This window comes from Caretta caretta, chromosome 4, assembly GCF_965140235.1.
Source record: "Caretta caretta isolate rCarCar2 chromosome 4, rCarCar1.hap1, whole genome shotgun sequence".
Classification (NCBI taxonomy): domain Eukaryota; kingdom Metazoa; phylum Chordata; order Testudines; family Cheloniidae; genus Caretta; species Caretta caretta.
This window is the reverse complement of record NC_134209.1, coordinates 148,560,236-148,577,412: the sequence shown is the minus strand read 5'-3', so window position 1 is coordinate 148,577,412 and position 17,177 is coordinate 148,560,236. Positions and strand designations below refer to the sequence as shown.

Genomic DNA, 17,177 nt, shown 5'->3' with positions numbered 1-17,177 from the left:
GTCACGACTCACTTTGGGGTCATGAGCCATAGTTTGACATCCGCAGAGCTTTAAAATAGGAGTATGAGACTACCAAAGTGGGCTCAGTGGATGGTCCCAATATTATACATGTTGGTGTCTCCTGGAGTCAGAGGCATGGTGCCAATGTCTATGATGACTTTGCCAATCTCTTGCACCGAGCAGCACAGTCCTCGGATCCCCCACAGGATCAAGCCCTTAATACAGTGCATGACCTATTATAATTTTTATAAAGCTTGACCTCAAAAGTAAGATGTTTTTCCCCCTGATGCTTTCTTTATATAGAATAGCAGCCTTTCACTCAAGGTTTTTGATAGAGGCTCATGGATTCAGCATATGTATTTTTTTTATTTAAGTATTTTAAGGGATTATAACAAGTTTAGTCTCAACATATTTTGTATTAAATTCAGATTTGACTTGAAACAGATATGTTTTTAAAAAGAAAAATGTATAATCATTTAAATAACAATTTAAAAATCTGATTTAAATAAGAAATCGTAAGTTTTTAACCATTCTGCTTTAGTTGTGTTGAATTGGAATGTTCCCCTTTTCAAAACTTTTCCCAGGGGCGTGGTTGAAAAAATGAGTTGATGATCTTGGTCTAATTCTTAATGGACAGTTCTCCCAAAAGGTGGGAGGTGGGGGAAAGGGGCACTTACTCCCACTTATTCGAAGAGGGCAATGAATGAGTGGGCTTTGGAGACTCCTACCTTGCATTGATTTTAATGGAAGTTAGGATTCTAACTACCTTTGTGGATCTGGCCCTGAATTCTCTCCCCTCTTCCACCCCCCCCCCCCCCCCCGTTGATTCCTCCCTGGTTATGGGTGGGAGAATGTGGAGGAAGGAAATCTGCAATTCCACAACTTGATCTATAGACAAAGTCTTCAAGGCTGCCAGGCTGACATATTTATAAATAATAAAATAACTTCAAAAAGTAACAAATTTCACCATAGACATAGGAAGTTTAAATTAAACAGAGAATCACAACCACTGCTCTTTTGTTCCATCTTACTCTATTCATTACATGTATCTTTAACACATGCCCTTGTTACTGATCTGTTCTAGTACCATTCAGAACACCCAGCCAATTAGCCATACTTAACATATCTAAATAAAATCAATATCTATCACATTTAATGCTTCGTTAATTATTTGTACTATTTTGCTCATGTCTCATTACACTTTTTTGATTAGCCTCCTAAGGGCAATATGTGTCCCATACTGAAGAAAATTCATTTCCAGTGGGATTAATAAAAACTCCCCTGTATTGAAGATATATATTATAATACCAAATTGTAACCTTTTCAAAATCTAAATTTTAAATAAAAGGCCCCTTATTTAATTATCAAACAGCTGCTGGAATGTGTTTTTATTCAAAACCATTGTCAAGTACCCTAGTGTTGCTTCTTCTAATGACTGATTAATATGAATAATGGAACATATGCATACAGGATAAAATTAATTTCCTCTGCCCTAGCACAAATCCAAAGCAAACTGCCACGTAGGGGTGTTTGGAACGGACTTCAGCCCCAACCAGTAGCCAAAGCATGGAGCAGCTTCTCATTGTATCTGTTGCTGTGCTTCCGGCATCTGGACTGAACAGGAGCGGTGACTGTTGCACACACTGCTGTGCAGAGGTTCATGGCCACTGGTCTATTTAATTGCGGATTCAGTGGCCTTGTCCTGGCCTACCTCAAAGTTCCTATGCATGGGTTACACAGAATAATCATTCCACTGGTTTCAGAGGGTAGAGAGTCACCCTGTTTACCTACTGTGTTAGCTGCCCTTCTCCTGTGCAGCAGAACAGCTGCTGCAACAGCTGTTCTGCTGTTACCAGTTTTAAGTGGCCCCTGTTGTTGTGGGTGAATTTCATCCACACTTAAATACTGCTTTAGAGAATGATTTTATTGCATAGATTGCCTGCTGTCAGTTGAGCATATGAAAGTTTGATTTTAAAAAATTATTCAGTAATGTCTATGAATGCTTAAAAGTTTAAATAAACATTTGATCTTGTTTTGAGTGACATGAATAATTTTCTTAGAAGCTGTTTGCCTTTGTCTTAGCAACATTGTTCCATGCACAAGCACTAGGTAGCACAGCGCAGGTTTTCAAAATGATGCCATTAGCCTTTTACAAATACTGATGCTTTTAAACTGGTTTCAACCGACAGCTTTGGAACAGCTATTTTCAAGGAAGAGACCCCCTGTGTTGTACACCCACAGTTGTTCAGTACCAAAGAACAGCCACATCATGTATATATTTCAGTGATCTGATTTCCTGGAAGACTTGAGGAAGGCAAACTGAGCAATAGAGCAAATTTTGGCTCTATTGTTACGCCTCCAGAGCTAAGATTTCTGAAATTAATTCATGAAGTGGCTTTTTTTTAACTGGTGCTGAAGAAATGTGGGTGTGTGGTGCTGGTGGCATCTCTCTTTAAAATCAGCCATTTGGGCAAGCCGGCTTTTCTTAAGGGGCCATTGAGCACTCAAAGCCCCAAATTAAATTTGCCGTTCTTAAAAGTGAAGTGGGTTGTGATTTACATCCCAGGAGAGTGACCTCTTCCATTTATTCACAGATGGGATGTGCAGTGTAGATGATCAGGTTTCCCAGTGCTGTTTGCCATTGTGTCCCAATGCTAACCTGAGGAGAACACCATTAAGGGCGAGAGGGGAATTCACTCTTTATGATCCATTCAGACTTCATTGTGTCAGTTGAAACTACGGCCAATAATGTAATGAGAGTCTAATGTATTGGTGGCTTTTGTGATGTAGACCTCTGTCCATTGGGAACTAGTTTGAGACCCTAAACTCATTTCTTATAGGCCAGCAGTCAGCCATTGGATGGCAACAAATTTCAATTTGTTAGCAGTTTGAGGCATATCTGGAAGTGTGACCTACAATTGAAAGGATCTTTATGCCATTATTGATCCCTGAATGCCTCTTTCATCAAGGTTGCCTCATCTTCATGCCTGAATTGATGGCTTGCCAGGAGCATTAGAAATACATAATTTGTGTATGCACTTATGTATTTTTATTATTAAAAATAAACAACCATCAAATGTGCTTGAACTTAAAATTCTTTGTTAGATGAACTGAAAATACTTGTTATGAGTGCCAGTATGAGAGAAATTAAAATATAAACAAACAACGTAAGGGAAAAATAGATTCCACTTTTAAGTTTTTCAGATCTAATAAATATAAGATGCAATTAGTTACGTAGGTAAGAAAATGTTTATTTAATGAGTTACAACATAAGTCTCCTTTTAAGCTTGATTTTTGTTTTACTGCATTTATTACATTAAAATTTTTTAAAATTTTTAAATTTTTATTTTAAGCATCAGCTAGGGTAAATTCTCAACCTTTGTATTAGACTGACTCTTATTTTATACTTACAGAATCTAAATAACTGAATTTCATGTATTTGTTTTTGACATCAAATCTTCATTCTGGAGTGGGGTCTGCCAAGATTGAATGCCTTACCTCGCATTTTGGGGTACAGAGACTCTCTATGAAATTGCCATAGCATTTTTTGCGATTCATATAAAGGTAAATGGAAAATACCCCACAATTTATGCAGATCTATGCAACTAAGTACAACTTTCCAAGTGAAAACCAGGAATAGGTTATGTATGACTATAGAAATGTCTATAAAAATGATTCACTGGAAGATTTTTAGCTATATTGTGCCCCTAAAAAAACTATTGTAAATTCGTCTACAAGGAAAGATCTCATATGTAGTAGGTTTCGTGTCTCGTTGGTTCTACTCCTTTACCAATCCATTCCCTATTTTAGTAGAACCTGTTACGAACACCTCGAATGGAGGTTGTTTGTAACTCTGTACAAAATGTTATGGTGGGTCTTTCAAAAGTTTAAAATTGAACATAGACTTAATTAAATGTGAAGCAGGCTAGAAAAGCTGTATGTAAGCAGGCCTGGCAGTGCCCCTCCCCAGGCAGTTTCAGACAGAGGTACTTACTCCTTTATCCGTCATGTGCCAACATGTCATGTGTCATGTAGTAGTTGGGTGGGAGAGAGAGGACTTCTCCCTGAAGCAGCTTGAGGAATGGAGCTACGAGACCTGCTCTACAGCTATCTTCTTTAAACAGCAAAGCACAGGTGGAGAGAATGAGCATAGACCTGACAAGCCAAAGATGGCTTGAGGGCAGGGCCATCCTTAGGCATACGTAGCTGCATAGGGCACCTGAAAATTTGGGGCACCCCGGGTCTTCGTGTCCACCCCCCTTTCCCCCCCCCCATTCCTATCCCTGTTCTGACCCTTCCTGCAGGCTCCCATCACAGCTGGCTGCTGCAGCCTGGTAAGTCTTCCTCCAGAGGGGATCTAGTACTTAGAAGTGAAAAAGCCACCAGCTTGCCAGACCTATTAGCACAACATTGAAACTGTTAAAGAGCCATTCAAGTGATGATAAAAGGAGTACTTGTGGCACCGTAGAAACTAACAAATTTATTAGAGCTGTAGCTCACAAAAGCTTATGCTCTAATAAATTTGTTAACCTCTAAGGTGCCACAAGTACTCCTTTTCTTTTTGCGGATACAGACTAACAAGGCTGCTACTCTGAAACCTGTCAAGTGATAATGAAGCCATTTAACAGGCATTTGTCAACCCCCAGGTGTACACGGTCAGTTTCTGAATTTACTGACAAAAACAGTTGTGCATTACTGTAATATTTACTCAGAACATGTTAGTCTACAGGACCTTAGTTTAAAACTTGCTTTAAAAATATTTCATTAGTGTATTACTGAAGATTATAAAATCACATCTCTAAAAAATCCTTGCATAGATTTTTAGATGCACAGTCTGAGTATTCATCTTTAGCCTTAAATGCTTGGCTCTTCAGACATATAGTTTTTTAAATAAATCCTTCAAAAGACTACCTTTGTCTAAAATACACATGCGAGCCTGGGCTGTCATTGGGCATAGGGGCACCAGTTTAATAATACTGCATAGGGCCTCATAAATCCTAAGGACGGCCCTGCTTGAGGGTGTGGGGGTATGGCATAATTACAAGAGGATTATGGTTGAGGATGGGGTGATAGGCAGAGATGACCTCCTTGATATACTCTTGTTATACTTGATATACTTTTTGTGAATACAGACTAACACTGCTGCTACTCTGAAACTTGATATACTCTGTGGTGGTGTGAAATATGGAATGAACAGTGATTGGTGGTTAAGGAGGATGGAGATGCCATGCACAATTCCCTATTGCTGTAGTCCCTCAGACCCTCAAGTAGTACTCCTAACACTCAGTCGGGGTGCTCCATGCCATGCTGAAGATGTAAAACATTGGTTCTCTCTTTTTTGAAGATCGTTTCCTGGTGCCGAGGTGGCCTGTATCTGATGGAGCTGAGGAGTTACATTACTGAAGTCTGAGAGTGAGGAGATGGGAATGGCTATGGCAGACTATGGAGGAGAGAAATGGGGGAATATTGGGAATTTGGAAAGACATCCTTTCATTGATCCCGAGTGTGGATAGGGGACAGGCTTCATCTTCCACAAGCAGGAATCTCATTCCTGCAAGTTTTGTTGGAGCTGTTATTCCTCAGAAAACAACCAAAGAGGGTGGTTGGAAGGAAAATCTGCTTCAATAGTGGAGCTCATGGTGTCACTCTAGAGTTGTGTCCAGTTGCTGTTGTGCCCATCTCTGCAGTTACAGTAAAAGGAGCCAGGGGGAAGAGAAGAACAGTATCTGAATATGGCTCCAGAGCAGAGCTGTGAATTTCACTGCAGAGTCAGTTACAAGCTTTTTCTCCTTGGTTATAATTGATTGTCTTAGTGTGGAGGTGTTTATCCTCCTCTCCCTGCAACCCATTTCCCATAAATCTCAATGAAGAGACTAGGTCAGTTTCATCCCTGGAATAATTCATTACTTGAGTTACACTAGAGGTGAATTTGGTCCTGAATGTTTACATAACATATAAGTTTCTGTAGGAGTTGCAATTTTCCCCATCTTTCTGGCACTTTCTTTAGACATTTTCTCACAAGGGCGCTTTATAAGATTCCACAAGGTCATTGAGAGCTTGTGTTTGCATTTTTATCTTACCAATATGAAGCATCTGCTCTGCTGTCCCCTGGTATATCAGGTGACTTTTTTTCTTCCTACTGTCGGTTGCAGAGAAAAGTCAGGCTTGCTCGACCCGGAATAAATTAGTAAATGCTACTACAGAGTTTCACTATCCCTCCCTGCCTTTCAGCTGCAATGTTATGTGGCAGACTCACTTATCTCTTCAGAAGCAAAGAAAATCACTTTGGATATTGAAAGAGAAATTGAAGCCACAAAAGAGCATATAGGCCATCCCTGTCCATATGACCAGTAGCTCTAAATTAACATTGTTTTTGAGAACTGTTTCACAGGCATTTAATGTAAATGAACTGCTCTCAGAATCGGTGTAACACGTCTCCATTACCTTTTCCAGGACTTAGGTCAGCCATAACTCTTGCTTTGAGATTAAGCCTATGTGACGTTATTGACAGAATCTCTAACCGTATAGATCACTGTTGCAACCACTGTTATATATTTGCAGCAAATATTGTACAAAGGTTGTTGTGTGAGGTGTCTGTGGGAAGGTTATGATTTGCTGTTTATGATTATGCTATCTGTATATGTGTATCTTTTTTGTAGTTGAAGTTATGAATATTGGCTCTAAACTGTCTGTATTTCAAACTTATTCTATGCTTCTGGGTGACACCCCAGACAAGTTGGTGTCAGCTCTGCCTAGCCTGCTTGATGGCCCATTAAGGACCATCAGCTATACAACTGACCCATTGAGAGAAGGCAGATACACCTTGTGACTCAGCAAGGTATGCAGGGACATGCCTGTGGACAGAACTCTAAGGTATTTTTTTGCCATGTGCTGGAATGATTGTTTTTGGAACAAAGAAAGAAAGGCCCCATGACAAGAGACTATAAAAAGCTGCTGCAGCTCCTCCATCTTGTCTTCAATCCTGCTTCTTACCTCTGGAGGGACTTTGCTACAAATGGAAGCTCTACACAAAGGACTGATGACCCATCCCAGCTGTGGATGTACTCCAGAGATTTGATTTGAACCTGCAATTTATTCTATCACTGCTACAAGCCTGAACCAAGAACTTTGCCATTACTGTATGTAATTGATTCCATTTAACCAATTCTAGCTCTCATCTATATCTTTTTTCCTTGTATGAATAAACCTTTAGATTTTAGATTCTAAAGGATTGGCAACAGCGTGATTTGTGGGTAAGATCTGATTAATATATTGACCTGGGTCTGGGGCTTGGCCCTTTGGGATAGGGAGAACCTTTTTTCTTTTATGGGGGTATTGGTTTTCATAACCATTTGTCCCCATAATGAATGGCACTGGTGGTGATACTGGGAAACTGGAGTGTCTAAGGGAATTGCTTGTGTGACTTATGGTTAGCCAGTGGAGTAAAACCAAAGTCCTCTCTGTCTGGCTCATTTGGTTTGCCTTGGTGTGCAAAGGAACCTCAACCTTGAGCTGTAACTGCCCTGCTCTAAACAATTTGTTCTGAATTGGCACTCAGTTGAGTTCCACCAGAACCAGCATCGTTGCAGCCTACTAGGGAGAGAATCAGATTCAAACAGTGTTATTTCCTTTTTGTTTTTGGAACGTAGTCTACATGGCGTGCTGCATCAGGAGCCATTTCTTCTCCTACTCTTGAGGATGGGATGAATTCTTTTTTCACTGCTAAGCCATGAAATGACCACTTAGCATTTTTCAGCCTCTTTGCAGCCTTGGGTACCAGTTGTCACTCATCTGGCAGCCCTATTACTCAAGCCCTGGCTCAGCCTGAATGTCACACGTTTGGCTAAATCTACTGGTTCTCAAGCTGTGGGTCAGGACTACGTTTTAATGGGATCGCCAGGACAGGCTTTAGATTTGCTGAGGCCTGGGGCCAAAGCCCAAGCCCTATTGCCCAGGGCCAAAGTCTGAGCCCCACCGCCTGGGGCCAAAGCCTGAAGGCTTCAGCCCTGGGCGGCAGGGCTTAGGCTTTGGCTTCAGCCCTGGGCAGTGAGGCTCAGTTTACAGGCCCACCGCGTGGGGCTGAAGCCCTTGAGCTACGGCTTTGGCCCCCTCCTGCCCAGGGCTGTGGGGCTCCAGAGGGCTCAAACTTTGGTCCCCCCTCCTGGGCTTGTGCAGTAATTTTTTGTTGTCAGAAGGGGATCATCGTGCAATGAAGTTTGAGAACTGCTGGGCTAAGCAATGGGCAGGAGCTGCAGTTGTGCATTCTGGAAACTAGAGACCACTGTGACATATGGTTTTTGGACACCCTTGGATGCCTGTGTGCTTCCTCTCTGGTTACTGACACTGATGGATTGAAGCATCAGCGGCAACAAAAGGAGTTGCTGTCAGTGTCTGGTGAGGACAGTAGGTGAGGGGTCTCAGTACTATCCCCAAATTTGTCTCCCAGCTGAACCTCAGATCCCTTATCTTAGTCCCAGAGAGACCTCAGCCAGACCCTAAACCCCCAGAGACATGCCCCGCTCCTCTACTGGGAGTGCCTCCTTCCAATCCCCAGTCCTTCAGAGATCCCAGCTGGACCCCAAACAACTGCCCTTTTGGCAGAACCTTGCTTCCCAGACAGACCCTAGCTCCCCTCCCAGATGGCTTCTGTCAACCTACACTAGCTCTCCCAGATGTCTCAGCCCCTCCCTAACCCAGAAAGAACCCAGCAACACCTAGACAGCAGACATGCACTTCAGCTACCCCAGACACTCTCCAACAGCACTCCCCCTACGCTACCCCAGCACCCCAATACACTCTGTCTAGATCGGCTTGGGTTTGATGCTTCTCTTCTGGACTAGTGCTTTTCTTGTCTTAGGGAGTAATTTTGTTTCAGTTGAATCTCAGTATAATACACCACAGATTTCATTTTACACTTTCATGCTGGTGTGATTGGAACGGGCTGCCTCGCCTGTGAAGCTGGCTCCAGGATTACTAGGAGCTTAGACAACTGCACGGATTCCCTCTTGGTGTATTATAGAGAAGAAATGTGACTCCAACCACAAAATAGCTTCATCTGGTGTCTCATGAAGGCAAAAAGCCCTGTGACAGGTGTTTTTTGCAGGCACAAGGCAAACTTATTTTTTCCCCAAGAAATATCCTAAACATTTTTCAGGGTCCTACAGTTACATATATAAACTTCAAAAAGAACAGGAATATTTGTGGCACCTTAGAAACTAACAAATTTATAAGAGCATAAGCTTTCCTGGGCTACAGCCCACTTCATTGGATTATAGAATGGAACATACAGTAAGAAAACACACACACACACACACACACACACGAAGTTGCCATACAGACTGTAAGAGGCTAGTTAATTAAGAAAAGGAGTACTTGTGGCACCTTAGAGACTAACCAATTTATTTGAGCATGAGCTTTCGTGAGCTACAGCTCACTTCATCAGATGTTTCTGATGAAGTGAGCTGTAGCTCACGAAAGCTCATGCTCAAATAAATTGGTTAGTCTCTAAGGTGCCACAAGTACTCCTTTTCTTTTTGCGAATACAGACTAACACGGCTGTTCCTCTGAAACTAGTTAATTAAGATGAGCTATTATCAGCAGGAGAAAAAAACTTTAGTACTGATAATCAAGATGGCCCATTTAGACAATTGACAAGAAGGTGTCAGGATACTTAACATGGGGAAATAGATGCAATATGTGTAATGACCCAGCCATTCCCAGTCTCTATTCAAACCCAAGTTAATGGTATCTAGTTTGCATATTAATTCAAGCTCAACAGTTTCTCCTTGGAGTCTGTTTTTGAAGCTTTTCTGTTGCAAAATTGCCACCCTTAAATCTTTTACTGAGTGGCCAAAGAGATTGAAGTGTTCTACCAGTTTTTGAATGTTATGATTCCTGATGTCAGATTTGTGTCCATTTATTCTTTTGCGTGGAGACTGTCCGGTATGGCCATTGTACATGGCAGAGGGGCATTGCTGGCACATGGTGGCATATATCACATTGGTAGATGTGCAGGTGAACGAGCCCCGATGGCGTGGCTAATGTGATTAGGTCCTATGATGGTGTCACTTGAATAAATATGTGGACAGAGTTGGCATCAGATTTTGTTGCAAGGATAGGTTCCTGGGTTAGTGTTTGTGTTGTGTGGGGTGTAGTTGCTGGTGAGTATTTGCTTCAGGTTGGGGGGCTCTCTGTAAGCATGGACTGGTCTGTCTCCCAAGATCTGAGAGTGTGAGGGATCATTTTTCAGGATAGATTGTAAATCTTTGATAATGCGCTGGAGAGGTTTTAGTTGGGGGCTGAAGGTGACAGCTAGTGGCGTTCTGTTGTTTTCTTTGTTGGGCCTGTCCTGTAGTTGGTGACTTCTGGGTACTCTTCTGGCTCTGTCAATCTGTTTTTTCACTTTAGCAGGTGGTTATTGTAGTTTTAAGAGTGCTTGATAGAGATCTTGTAGGTGTTTGTCTCTGTCTGAGGGATTGGAGCAAATGCGGTTAGATGTATCTTAGAGCTTGGCTGTAGACAATGGATTGTGTGGTGTGTCCTGGATGGAAGCTGGAGGCATGTAGGTAAGTATAGTGGTCAGTAGGTTTCCGGTGTAAGGTGGTGTTTATGTGACCATCACTTATTAGCACAGTAGTATCTAGGAAATGGACCGCTTGTGTGGATTGGTCTCGGCTGAGGTTGATGGTGGGATGGAAATTGTTGAAATCATGGTGGAATTCCTCAAGGGCTTCTTTTCCATGGGTCCAGATGATGAAGATGTCATCAATGTAGCGCAAATAGAGTAGTGGTGTTAGGGGATGAGAGCTAAGGAAGCGTTGTTCTAAGTTGGCCATAAAAATGTTAGCGTACTGTGGGGCCATGCGGTGTTTTCTGGAAGATCACCGATGGATTGTAGTTTCCTCTACACCAACATTCCACACACAGATGGACTACAAGCCATCGGGAACAGTATCCCCGATAATGTCACGGCAAACCTGGTGGCTGACCTTTGTGACTTTGTCCTCACCCATAACTATTTCACACTTGGGGACTTTATATACACCTTCAAGTCAGCGGTACTGCTATGGGTACCCGCATGGCCCCACAGTATGCCAACATTTTTATGGCTGACTTAGAACAATGCTTCCTTAGCTCTCTGTGAATTGCACAATGCTGCATGAATAGGGAAAGATAATCTCCTGACTCATGCAAGTAATCGTCTTATGCACAGAACATGATATTTCATTGCTACTATTTTAGCGTGTAAAACTAGAAATGTTATGCACAAATTAACTTTCCCCCTTTGCACCTCCAGCTACAGCCTGTGTTTCTTATCTCATTAGTTTGGGCCAGCAACTATCTGCTTTTACTGATATTGCATAGTACATTACAACTTAGATGGCTCTGTACCTCAAAGGATCATGAAAATAAATTTTTACTTCTCTCTTTAAAAAAAATGATTTTAGCCTATTGCTACAACACCACCACACTGTGGATGGAAGGAAGAGTTGTTAAGCCAAAGCAGCAGTGGGACCCAGATTTCAACTGCCAGTGGGATCTCCTTGGGAGAAGCAATCCGACAGAGATCTGCCGTTAATCAGGTATTTCAAATATACCTTTAGTAGATCCTTGTTTATCCAAATAGAATCAGACAAGGAGTTCACTTACCTGAAATCCTGTGTATCCAGGTGAGAGATCTGTAATGCAATTGATACATGTTGGGAATACAGCCAAAGACTGTGATCCTGCAAACATTTATGCATGTTCTTAACTTCACATAATGTTAGTGGTCCCATTGAAACTAATGGTCCTCTTCACTGTGTAAAATTTAGCACATGCATAAGTATTTGTAGGATAGAGGCCCATTTTTGGCTATTGGGGGTTTTCTGATGAGAAAATAGTTAATTTTTAGTTTTTAGTTATCTTAAATTAGTTTGTAAGTTCTTCGTGTCAAGCATGATGTTTTTAAGTGTTTGTTGAGTACCAAGTACACTCTTGATTGGTTCCTCTGGGTGTTCCACAATACAAATAATGAGAAAACTAGTTTTCTTACTTACAGCTTTTATTTCTCACAAAGGAGGGCATCCACTGGTCTAAATATGACTTTTGGATTAGACTTACTCATTCTACCATGATGGAATCAACTTCAGCTTTTTCCCCTCTGCTTCTTTCCTTCTTTGAGTTCAGACTTTTGCTGGTGGATTGATGCAACAATCTTTAAAGCAACACACTTTAATGCCATATGATTACTTCCAAAGAACTACATGAACTAGTAGAAAACAGTTAATAAAACTGTAGTAAATTATAAGATAAATAGAAAGAAAGGAATAACACCAAAAAAACTCTTAATTTTTATCAGGGACATTTTGATTTATAAGGCAAGTCTGTAATTTTACTTTATTAAAATAAATTACTCAATACATTAGCCTAATACTTCTGTTAGAGTAGGTATGGTGAGTATTACATTAAAACACAGCAATGTCTTAAATATCTCTGTCAAGTCCCTATTTTAAATTTAAAAATAAAACACTAATTTTTCAAAAGCAATAATTTTTTTCTAATGTTTGCCATTAGAGGTATGATCTAGATAGCCATCCAAAATATTTTTTCCTACTTTGTTCATTTGTGCATATGTCAGTCAAGATCCTACAGATGTCAAAAGTGGCTTTGGAGTTTCAGATAGGTCAGGTGATGACCAGCTTGCACAGTTGAGAGATCATGTGGAATTTTTTTTATTACAGAGCTGGCTGTTTGTTTCATGCAGCATATTACAATAAAAACTGTTTTATCTGGCACTTTGCCAAACAGAAAACTCTATAAACAGGTATTTCTGATCTTCATTGAAATTCCAGTTTATAGTCCGGTTGGTACAGGTCTGGCAGGGTGTTGGGGCACGGGAGGGGGTGTGGAGCGCAGGCTCTGGGAGGGAGTTTGGGTGTGGGAGGGAGCTCAGGGCAGTGGGTTTGGGCACAGGAGGGGGTGCAGGCTGTTGGATCTGGGGCGGGGGCGCTGACCTCAGGGGGCTCCCTGCAAGTGGCGACCTGTCCCAGCTGCTCCTGGACAGAGGCGTGGCAGGTGGCTCTGTGCGCTGTCTTCGCCCACAGGTGCTGCCCCCACAGCTCCCAAGGCCATGGTTCCCAGCCAATGGGTCCTGTGAAGCTAGTGCTTGGGGCAGGACGGGGGCACTGTGCAGAGCTGCCTGCTGCGCCTCCACCTAGGAGCAGCCAGGACAGGTCACTGCTTGCGGGGAGCTGCCTGAGGTGAGTGCCCACTGCATCTGGCACCCCAACCCGCTGCCCTGAGCCCCCTTGCGCATCCAAACTCCCTCCCAGAGCTGCACCCAAACCCCCCAGCCCCGCACTCAAATTCCCTCCCTCTTAATTAACTGGCATTTTGCACTTACTGGCACCCCCGATTTCCCCAACATGCCAGATAAAATAGCTTTTACTGTAGTATGTTTCCTTAGCAAAGCCATAGTGGTATTCAGGTGGGGGAGGTTTTTTGTTGATTCTGTGACATACCCAGTGTACAATCCAGACTAATGAGTACCTGTGTGTCCCCTGCCCTCTAAACTGGGGTGCCCTTTACACGGCTTTGCTGCTGTAGCCTCCAGTCTGGAATGCTCACAAACAGCCTCCCGCATGCAAGTCACTCCCAGCTATGTCAGAGGGTGTGCTGTAGCCAGCCAGCCACACATTTGTTCTTACCAGCTTTGGTTATAATATGGGGTGACCCCAACACACCACCAGTCCTAGATTTCCCCCCAGCAATGTATGTCCTGTATTGCCCAGCCCTCTCCTGGACAATACAAATTCATATAAAGTCTGTATTTCTTTAATAGAAATAATATGCACACTTTATTACCCCAAATTGAGTTTCCCAGACACTTCCATTCAAACACATTGGATTAGATAAAACACTAAACCAACTTTATGAACTATAAAGAGAGAGATTTTAAGTGAATACAAGTAATAAGGCATAAAAATCAGAATTGGTTACAAGAAAAATTGACGAGCTAGTCTAGTGAAACTTTGAAGTGGATTCTTCTGAAGATTACCTCTCAAAGCAAAGTTCATTCAAACAGTAAGGAAGGCGACATGGAGTATGGTGATCAAGGAGACACCATGCTCTTTCTCCCCACTTGTTTGCTAAAATGCATATTTGATCTGCTCTGCTTCCCCTGCTGTCTTACTGGCCCTGTTTACTACTTATATGTAAATTGAGGTAAATACACAGTACTTTGTTTAGGACAGATCTGATTAATAACCGTTGGCGATGTAGTGTAGTTGTAGCCGTGCAGGGCTGTGTGGTTTTGAACATGTGCTAATAACATCATACAGGGGGATTTAATTTTACATATAATGTTGCTATATATATTTCATCATGATATTATTTACCAGTGAGTTATGAGTTTTCAAGTGGTACCTCACAAGGCCTATTTTGTACAAAGATGATTATGGTAGTCTGTAGGATGTGAATACAGGGGTGTGTTCAATCACAGGGGAACTTTAGCTAGCCTCTAACAAGAAGGAATCCAGGTAGTTCCCCAAGACGATATAATCTTCCATCACTTACTGCCGTCCTACCTGATTTACACTGCAAACTTAACGTTGCCTTCCAATAAAATATATCCAAAACTATATGCCAGGGTCAAATAACAAATTATTAGAAATTGATGTCTTGAATAAGAATTAAGATTTATAATCCCCCAGTAATTTATTTTTTGACCTTTTGCTTTTTTTTTTTTTCAAATTTTATTTGGAGGCAGAGTTCAGTTTGGGTGGGTGATATTGAGTGATGAGAGACTTGTGGTAGTGGGGGAAATGACTGGATACTTCAACTGTTCATTTGCAGGTTTTGTAACTTTTTTTAAAAGTATTTTTGTGTAGAAAGTGTATTTGAGGGGGAGAGTTAACTGGGCTCCTTTGAAACACATTTTCAACCTTTAATTTTTTGGGGGCAAAAGTTTTTGGTTTACAAAATTCCCTGGATTCTTAAAATAAAAAGTGCCGATGTTTAAATTGGGCTGGCATTCAAGATTTGCTGGAGGGAACCTTTGCTCAGTCAGGTAATATGTGGGCCATCAAAGCAGGGTGCTGTCCTCTAAATGTTTGCAAATCTGTAGGAGGTATGTTGGTGGAGGGAGTTGTACCTTAGTGGAATACGGGGATGCTGGACATTGGAGAGGATTGGAGGCTTTTATCCAGATGGAAAACTTGAAGAAAACTTACTGTTCCTCTCTCCCTTATCTTCAGGTTCCCTGTGCTCACTCAATATTTTGTTCCCCGCACTTACCTCCCATGCCTTTTCTTAAACCGTGGACCTAGCAGTAAGGGGTTGAAGGCTAAGTTCCCTGTAAGCTGTGTGGCCATGCAGCCAGCTATCAAGGGCCATGCAGGCGGGGAGAGGTGCCTTTTCCCCCGGCCCCAGTTCCGGAGCTGCTGGGGCCGGGGAAAGGCGCCTCTTCCCCTGGCCCTGGGCTGCTGCAGCGAGAGATGGCTGGGGAGAGTCCTCTCTCCCTGCTGCAGCCCCCAGGCAGCCTGCACCCCAAACTCCTCATCTCCGGCCCCACTCCAGAGGCCCTCACCCACCCCATCCCAACCTTCTGCCCCAGCTCTGAGCCCCCTCCAGCACCCCAAACCCCTCATCCTCAGCCCTACCCCAGAGCCCACGCCCCAAGCAAGAGCCCTCACCCCCCACACACAACAACCATCTGCCCTAGCCCTGAGCCCCTTCTCGCACCTCCCAAACCCTTTGTCCCAGGCCCCACCCCAGAGCTCATACCCCCAGCCAGAGCCATCACCCCCCCGCACCTCAACCCTCTGCCCCAGCCGTGAGCCCCCTCCCACACTCCGAACCTCTTGACCCCACCCCTGCCACACATCAACTCCATATTGGTGCACATAACAAAATTCATTCGCACATGGATGTAAAAAATTAGAGGGAACATTGGTTGAAGGCCTTTCTTAACCCCTTTCCCTCCTCTGCAATTCATGTTGCCTTCTGTCTTAGCCCTATGGAGGCTCTGTCTTCTACCAAGTACAATGCTCATTGCACGCTTTAGTAATTATGAGTGAACATTGTTGGTGACTTTTTGTCAGACTTCTGGTGCGTTCTGTTACCCACACTTAAAGGGTAGGACGACATTCACCTTGTAATCCTTGATTGTGCAGTTGGGAGATCCTTTTGAAAATGTGACATCCCAAAAGGGCTTTCCTTCTCTTAAAGAATCATCCTGCAAGGAAATTGACCAGCGTTGACTGGTACAAGGGCCATATTTGTAATGCTGTTGAGTCACATTCAAAGTTTATATCGGAGTGAAGTCTGTTTTTAATGCACCAGCGATATTGCATGCTTCTCTTTACCACATTTGGATTTAACTGTCTTGCTTTGGTTGGGACCTTTATTTATACCTGAGTAGATAGGAATATATTCAAGACATTTAAATAGAAGAACAGTCTGTTTATACTATAAAATACATTTTAATGCAATAATAATACAAATAGCTAATTATTAAACTTTTGATTTTGGAAGCAAAAGTAAGACTAATGAAAAATTAAAGAATTTTTCTTCCAAATTGTTGTAGGGAATGGAGTCGTGGTATCAGCTTCCAGTAGAAATGGATGTCAGCCATCTAGCGGCAACATCAGGGATGAGGTTGGGCCTGACTGGTGGTGGAAATGACTTGACAGAGTTCCCTACTCTGGAGGAAGGCTTGTTGACTCCGACAGAAGAGCTTGGAAGGCAGCATACAGGCGACATGGCACACACTCCACTATTGGGTATACTGAATAATCTTTTAACAAGATAAGCTTAGTTGCTTACTGAGCATTCACAATCCTTAGCATGGATTTAATTTACTACAGCTCTGATCAGTGGTTTTTCAAAATAAATCCTATGTAGTTTTGTTGTCAAGGTCCATCTTTGGAATGAGGAACCTGACCACTTGTATCTTACTTTAGCAAGAGAACCTGTTATCTTTAGTGTTTGAACAAAATTCCAGTCTTGGTAACTATAATTAGAAAGGCAAGGATAGTATAGTTTAGTGAACTCAGAGTTGGGAGTTCCTAACTAGATGATATAATGGTTCCTGCAGGCCTTAAAAACATATGAGTTGTAATCCTGCTTCTGCAAGTGGCTTGCACTGTGACCTTGGGCAAGTCACTTAACCTCTTTGCCTCACTGTCTCCACTTGC

General features: G+C 42.4%; 1 protein-coding gene and 1 long non-coding RNA gene across 4 annotated transcripts in view; both read left to right on the top strand.

Annotated features, from left to right (window-relative positions):
• The window catches only part of ALMS1 (ALMS1 centrosome and basal body associated protein), a 138,945-nt gene that overhangs the window by 21,206 nt on the left and 100,562 nt on the right, over positions 1-17,177 (top strand). For all 3 annotated transcript variants that reach the window (XM_048846406.2, XM_075128150.1, XM_048846404.2), the window contains exons 2-3: positions 11,448-11,582; positions 16,568-16,763. In XM_048846406.2, the coding sequence (XP_048702363.2) occupies positions 11,448-11,582; positions 16,568-16,763 (331 nt within the window). The remainder of the gene's footprint in view (positions 1-11,447; positions 11,583-16,567; positions 16,764-17,177) is intronic.
• LOC125635136 (uncharacterized) lies at positions 3,416-7,219 on the top strand. Its single transcript, XR_007356155.2, has 2 exons — positions 3,416-3,564; positions 5,345-7,219. It is a non-coding gene; the product is annotated as an uncharacterized LOC125635136 (long non-coding RNA).